Genomic DNA, 6,900 nt, shown 5'->3' on the forward strand with positions numbered 1-6,900 from the left:
GCTCCGAAACCCACATGGCAGCGATGGAGGAAAAGGTGTGGGAAGCAGTCGCTCATTCACAATAACCAAGGTGGGGACGCACCGAACTCGGGGAGGGGAAGATCAGCAACAGAGAAGCAAAACCCCCTGGAATAAAAAACAACATTAAAAGAACCAAAAAGAACCATTCTATTCTACGAAAAAGTGTTGCTGGTTGAACACAGGAGGGCTTCTCCAGACAGAGCGAGGCTCCGCCGCCAGCAGCCCTGCAGGAGGGGAGGGAGCTGCCGGGACGGGGACAGACCCGGCCCGAAAATCCACCCTCCGGGGACACCCGGGAGCGCAGGACCCCAGGGCTGCCCCCCGGCCCCAGGGCTGCCCCCCGGCACTGCGCCCGCCGGCTACACTGATGGCTGCAGCAGCGGCGCGGAAAAGCCCCAGCTCCATCTTAAATTCTTCCTGGAAAGAAGCTCCCGGCAAAGCCCAGCGTTGCCACCGCTGGCATTCGCACGCCATCCGCTGACGCCGTCCCCAAGGTCTCAGCGTAGAGAGAAGAGTAAAAGCATGGCCGCTGCCACAAAGAGCAGCGATTTTTGGCCCAAGGAAGGAGCCTGTGTGCCCCTCCAAGGCCTCGGAAAGGGACGCGGTGATAGGAAAAGCAGTGGCCGTGCCCGCGGGAGCTCCCGAGGGCAGAGCTGGGGCATCCCTGCTGCCATCGACCACGGGGCGCGAGAGCGGCCCCAGCCCGCGGGGAGGGCAGCACTCCTCCGCCTCCCCCCCAGCCGCTTCTGGGCATCCATAAACTCTCTGCAACCCCTAAAAGAGGAACTTCAGACTAAAAAAAATAATTAAAAGGGAAGGAAACACAGACCGTACCAGCAGCCCCATGGCACGCCGTGAGCTTCTGGCTCGGGACGGGGCAGTGGCACCGCCCCCGTCTGCTCGAGAATCGCCGGCAGACACCGACCCCCCCACCTTCAACGCTCCTAAACTCGTGGTTTGCATCAAACCAGCGATGCTGCCCGACGTCCCGCAGGCTCATCCCAGCCCAGCACATCCCCGGGGCTCAGCTGGGGCCGGACTCGGCCGAAAGCAGCTCCGGGCACTCCAAGCCAAGCTCCGGAATAAAAATGAGGGGTGGTTGTTTTGTTTTTAAAATAAACCTTGGGCAATCAGGGGCAGATCTCTGGTTACAGGGAAGAAAGGGAAGCTCCCGATGGCCTGGTTTAGGGTATGAGGCAGCAGGACCTGCACTTGGAGCCCAGAAACTCCTCTTGGCTCGCCCAGCGGCGCGGAGAAGCTGCTGTTTATACGGTGGGAGCCGTACGAGACGAGCTCCTTACTTGGCTGCGACCATGAAGGCTACCTACCACCCTGCTTACTCTCTGCTGCCTCGCAAAGGTTTTGGACGGGGTCCACATACCGCGTTTCAGCCTCCCTGCAGACATTACCAAGTCCATTCTCCCCGCACCCTGTCTGGGATGCGGACGAATAAAGGTCCAGCTGTTTTCCACGGGGGATGCTCGCCCCTGGGCAGCTCAAGTGACTCACTCGCAGCTGTGGCAGGGGACAAGGGAGCCAGGAGCCCCAGCATCCACCCTCCGGTACCCAGCAAAGGGTGGAAAGATGTAAATCTTCCCCAAATTTCCCCCAGTTCCTCTCCAGCCCCCAGCCCCACAGCGGCTGCAGGCACCCAGAGGTGGAAATCCCAGGTTTGCCGCCTCCCTGGGAATGCAGGAAGGCAGCGCCGTCCATCGAACGGGCTCCAGCTGGGATGGAGGAGTGCGATGGACCCCCTGAGAGCACGGCCAGGAGTGGCGACGGAGGGGGCTCCCCCCTGCTGGGACACGGTGCCAACGTCGCCGTGAATGTCCTGTCCCACACACGTCTTCTCACCCAGCCACAAAATCTCGGCACCGATTCGCCTCCGATTTGCTCGCCCCAAAGCATCTCCCACCGGTAGCACAGACCACCCCGGCCAGCAAATTCGTGGTCACGTCCGGGGGTGCGATGTGACACGCAGGACAGCCCCGACATGTGTCCCCATAGACGCGGTTCCAGCACAGTTGGCCGAAACCCAAAATTTTCAACACTACTAAAGAAACTCCCTAAGAGAAGTAGTAAAAAAAATACGACCCAGAGATTTTTCCTCCCTTGTTTCTCCACCATTCCTGATATTAACACCTCGAGCGGCACCATCAGGGTCTCCAGACAAGCGACCCCCCCTTTTTTACCAAGGCCAAGCACATCTGCACAGCAAGGATCAGCCCCTGGTGTCCCACAGCTTTTTTTTTTTTTTCTTTTAATTAAAATGTCTAACACACAACTTCCCCCCGGGTGCTCTTTCCCTGCCTCGTGCCCAGCCCTCAAGGGCAAGACCAGGGTAAATGGGGCTGTTCCCTGCAGAGCCCAAAGTCGCCGTGGCTGGATTCAGGCGGAGGAAAAGGCTCGATCTCCCCATTCCTGGTCTCAGCACCATCCTGCAAACACGCTGTTTTACATGGAGAAATCCCATTTATGTCCCCGTTTCAGCAGCACGAGGCGTAAATCAGGACCGAGCTCTCACCGGGATGGGGATGAAGGGAACATCATGCTTGAAAAACGCCCCGTACCCCCTGCAAACACCCAAACCTGTGCTCCCGGGCTAAAGAATAATCCCAAGAATTTGCAAGTCAATCCACTAATCATTTTCTAATCCTTAATTAATTAAAGATGGGTCCTTTAAGACAGGGAGCATCTGTGCGGGTCTCTTCTGGGCTGTGAGTAATCTTAAGAATGAGAAAAATGTCGATGCTCCGCAGTCTCGGCACAGTTCAAATTAATTAAAATCCTGCTCCCTCGGCTGCACGTGAAGAACAAAATTTTACAAATTGCTTGAACAACCCTTCGAGGAAACGGCTGGGTTGGGACGGGCTCGCGAGGACGGCTGCAGCGCACGCTCCCAGCGGAGAACCGGCCGCGCTGGAGGGAGGCGAGCGGGGCGCGATACACCGGGGAGCAGCGCCGGGACCCCCGGCAGAGCCGACAACTGGGGCAACAACCCCTTTCCGAGCACCCACCCAGGTACCACAGCCAGAGTCTCCCGCTACGGATCTACCAGCTGGAAAAGATGAGTTAGCAGCCGGCAACCGTACCCCCTCCGCGGCCATTTGCGTTGATTTCGGGGCAAAAAGTTTCCCCAGAGAATATTTAAGGAAGAGGGAAGGCAGGAGCGTGCCTCTGCCCTGCAGGGAGAGGTGAGAAACCCAGCCAGAAATAAAGTGGAAGAGAGAAACCCGCAACGTGGCTTCAACCATCACTGTCCTCTCGCGCGCCACTAAGGTGTCCCGGGGCAGCACCTTCACCTGGGAAACCTCCCGGGGCCACCGCACCGCCCTGGGCGGCTCTGGGGGAAGGGGACACTTTTGCTACCCAAGGCTAAGTGTCTTCTGCTTTTCATTCTTGTAATTCTTGCGCAAGCGGCCACCCCGTGTCCCCGTCCCGCCCGGCTGGCTGCTGAGCGTGCCGGGGCGGCGAGGTCCCCGGCTGTCCCCTACACCCCGCCAGGCACCGAGCCGCTGGGCTTTCAGCCGCGAAGCCGACACCTCCATTCCCCTTTCCTCCTCCCAAATAACCCAAAGAAGCCCGAGTTACAACTTCTTGGAGCGGCGTTTGCCATGCAACGAGCCGTTTCCATTGCAAAGAGGAAAACGGGGAGGGAGTTTCACGCAAAGGCGGCTCTGTTTGTTTTACAGGCTGGAAATTCTTCCCCGGGTCCCCTTCGCCCCCTCCCCTCGCCGCAAAGCCTGGGTGGCCGCAGGCACTTGGTTGCGCACCGGGGAGAAGCTGATCCAAAGCACCGGCAGCGCCATGTCCCTGCACCGACGCAGGGACCTCGTCCCTCCTGTAGTCATGGTGGGACGGGAGCTGCTGCCTCAGTTTCCCCACGGCAGGAGCGTGGGTGCTTAAGCCGTGGGGCAGAGATGGGGCAGGCGGGAGCAATACCCCATCGAGGAGCCACAAACCTCCTGCCAAAAGCCTTGCTCCGCCTTCTCGGCTCTCCTGAGGGAGAGGATTTGGCACGAACCCCTCAAGGAAGCGTCAGCTCCCTGGGGAACCCAACGCCGTCTGCCAGGCCAGCCCCCACCGAGGGCGTCCTTGCAAAGAGCACTCGCTCAGGGGACTCCTGGGACTAACCCACCCCGATCCCAAAATCCCAGCCAGGGTCCTTTCCGAGCTGCAAACCCAGCCTGGCGCTAGGGGACCTCGGATGTGCCACCTCCATCGGCGCCATCCCCTCTCCCCTTCGCCCACTGGGTGCGAGCCGGGGCAATGCTGGGGAGAGCAGCGGAAAAGCGGGGATGGGGTGGGGGGACTGCGGGTGTCCGTGCCCACGGGCCAGCGGGACGCTCAGCGGGAGCAGCGCGGCACGGGGCCGGAGGCAGCTCAAAGCCGCCTTGTTCCTCGCCCTGCCCCGGCGCGGGGCCGGCTGCCACCGCGCTCCCGCCGGCACAGAGGTGCCTCTGTCCTCCGGCTCGCGGCACTCGCCAGACCTGCATCCCACCGACATTTTTCAGGGCGAAACAGCCAGAATCGGTGCTTACAGGTAGCTAAGCCCTGCTGAGACCAAGTAACCCCCTTAAAAGCCACAAAAGGAGGAATTCAGGGCCCTCAAGGAAATTATGGGGAGGTTGAAGAGGAATTCAGCTGCGGAACCTTGGAGGGTCAGCTGAAATGTCTCCAACCAGCAGCTGAGATGTCTCCAACTGGCAGCAAACCCCAGCACCGCTCTCCTGGACGCCCCAGGGAATGGGGGGCTCCTTCCCCATCGCCGCCTCCTTCCTCCATCTCTCGGACAAGCAGTTTCTCCCAGCCGTGAGCCTCCAATCCCAGGCTGGATCCCTCACTTGGGACCGTCGCCCAACGGCATCACCACGAAGCGACGGCAACCCCGGGTTTGCCCCTCGCAATGCCCAGCGGCTGCTGCTGCGCCGGCAGGGAGAGGGGAAAGCTGGGGGCAAGGGGGGAGGAAGGGAGCGGTGCCCTCCCATGCTGCCGTTTCCAAATCTGCTTTGGATTTGCTAAACGTCCTCTAATAAAATAGGCCAAGGGTTTACGGTTATTATTGTTCAGGCAAAAGTAGCCAATTTTGCTTTTTTTTAAAAAAAAAAAAAAAAAAAATTTTCTCAATAGGGCCAAATTAATCCAAGGAAGCCAAAAAAGCTGTTCCTCGCTTCTGTGCTAGACTATCCTGGGGTAAAACGTGTCTCAAATGGCAATTCCAGGGACCGTCCCGAGGAGCCTCAGGCATCTGGCACATGGTGTCTTCAGAAGGTTTTAAACAAAAAAAAAGAAAAAAAGAAAAAAATACAACCCGTTGACTTTATTGTGAGAATTTACGAAAAGAAAAAAAAAAAAAAAAAAAGTCTGCGAATTACCCACTCGGGCCCCGATCCCGCAGGGGGACTTTTCCATAGGATTAACACGGCGGGAGGAGGGGGGGGGGGGTGTCAGGATGGGAGAGGGAGGAAACCTCCAACAAAACACTTCGGCCCCTTCCCGACCTCCCCCTCCGCCAACTGCCCTCCCCGGGGAGACAAAAGGCCGGAGCGGGGCCGCGGGGCGCTGCGGGCCCCCGGCACCCCCCGGCGCCCCCCCCGGGGCTCCCCCCGCGGCCGCGGAAGCGTTTCCGCCGGTCTCGCCAGACGCTGCGTGGCCGCACGGCGCGGGGAGTTAAACTGAAAATAATAAAAGCGAGCGAAAAGGCGACGGAACGGGGGAGAAAAACCCGACGCGGCCAAACGGGAGAAAACAAAACGCGGCGGAACGAAGCGCGACCGGAGGAGGATGAAGCAAAACAAACGGCGATAAAAGCAAATAAAACATCCCGGGAGGAAATAAACCGGAGCGATGTGAACCGCGCCGGAGCCAAGCGCCCCCCCCCTCCCCCCCCGGGCAGCGCCCCGCGGAGCCGGGCTGGGGGGGGTCCCGCATCCCTCCCCGCGCTGCTCTCCCGCCTTTCCCCCGGTAATTAACTCAAGTGGGGGGGGGGGTGTCGGGGTAAGGGGGGGTCCCACCTGGGTGCGCAGCGCCGAGCACCAGCTGGAGGCCGAGGAGGCAGCAGAGGGGGGCGCGGAGGGGCCGCGGTCCCGCCGAGCCGCGCCCCATGCCCGGCGCTGCCCCGCTCCGCTCCGCTCCGCTCGGGGCCTCGCTGCTCCCTCGCCGGGGCCGGGGGACGGCGGAGGGGCGGGGGGGGAGGAGGGGGAGGAGGAGGAGGAGGAGGGGGAGGAGGCGGGGGAGGAGGGAAAAGGGAGGGAGGAGGGACACCGAAAGGAGAGAGGGAGGCGGGGGGGGGGAGAAAAAGTTAAAAAAATAAATTAAATTAAAAAAAAAAAAAAAAAAAAGCAGCGTGCCGGGCTCAGACACTGCGTCAGCCGGAGCCGCGCTGCCCCCGCCGGTGGGCCCGGCCCCGAGAGCCGGGGGGGGCGGCGGCGGCGGCCGCCCGGGGGCTCCGCCGAGGGAGCGGCGGCGGCGGCCGGGCCCGGGGAGGGGTCTCCGTCCCGCGGCGGGGTGCGGGGGTGAAGGCGGGCTTGGGAGGTGATCATGGGTTTGGGGGTGATGGTGGGGTTTGGGGGTGGAGGTAGGGCTTGGGAGCGATGGTGGAGTTGGGGTGAAGGTGGGGTTCGGGGTGGTGGTGGGATTTGGGGTGATGGTGGGGTTAAGGAGTGAAGGTGGGTTGGGGGGTGATCATAGGGTTAGGGGTGATCATGGGGTTTGGGGATGAAGGTTGGGTTTGGGGGTGATGGTGGGGTCAGGGGTGATGGTGGAGTTTGGGGGTGATGATGGGGTTTGGGGTTGATGATGGGGTTTGGGGATGAAGGTGGGGTTGGGAGGTGATCATGGGGTTGGGAGTAATTGTGGGGTTTGGGGATGAAGGTGGGG

The 6,900-nt window shown here is 60.8% G+C and overlaps 1 protein-coding gene across 1 annotated transcript in view; it reads right to left on the reverse strand.

The window, feature by feature from the left end:
• Positions 1-6,595, reverse strand: part of MRC2 (mannose receptor C-type 2) — a 29,476-nt gene extending 22,881 nt beyond the window's left edge. The window contains exon 1 of the mRNA XM_074562106.1: positions 6,036-6,595. Within this exon, the coding sequence (XP_074418207.1) occupies positions 6,036-6,126 (91 nt within the window). The 5' untranslated portion in view covers positions 6,127-6,595. The remainder of the gene's footprint in view (positions 1-6,035) is intronic.
• Positions 6,596-6,900: the final 305 nt, after the last annotated feature.

The sequence above is a fragment of the Larus michahellis genome, chromosome 18, assembly GCF_964199755.1.
Source record: "Larus michahellis chromosome 18, bLarMic1.1, whole genome shotgun sequence".
NCBI classification, from domain to species: Eukaryota; Metazoa; Chordata; class Aves; order Charadriiformes; family Laridae; genus Larus; species Larus michahellis.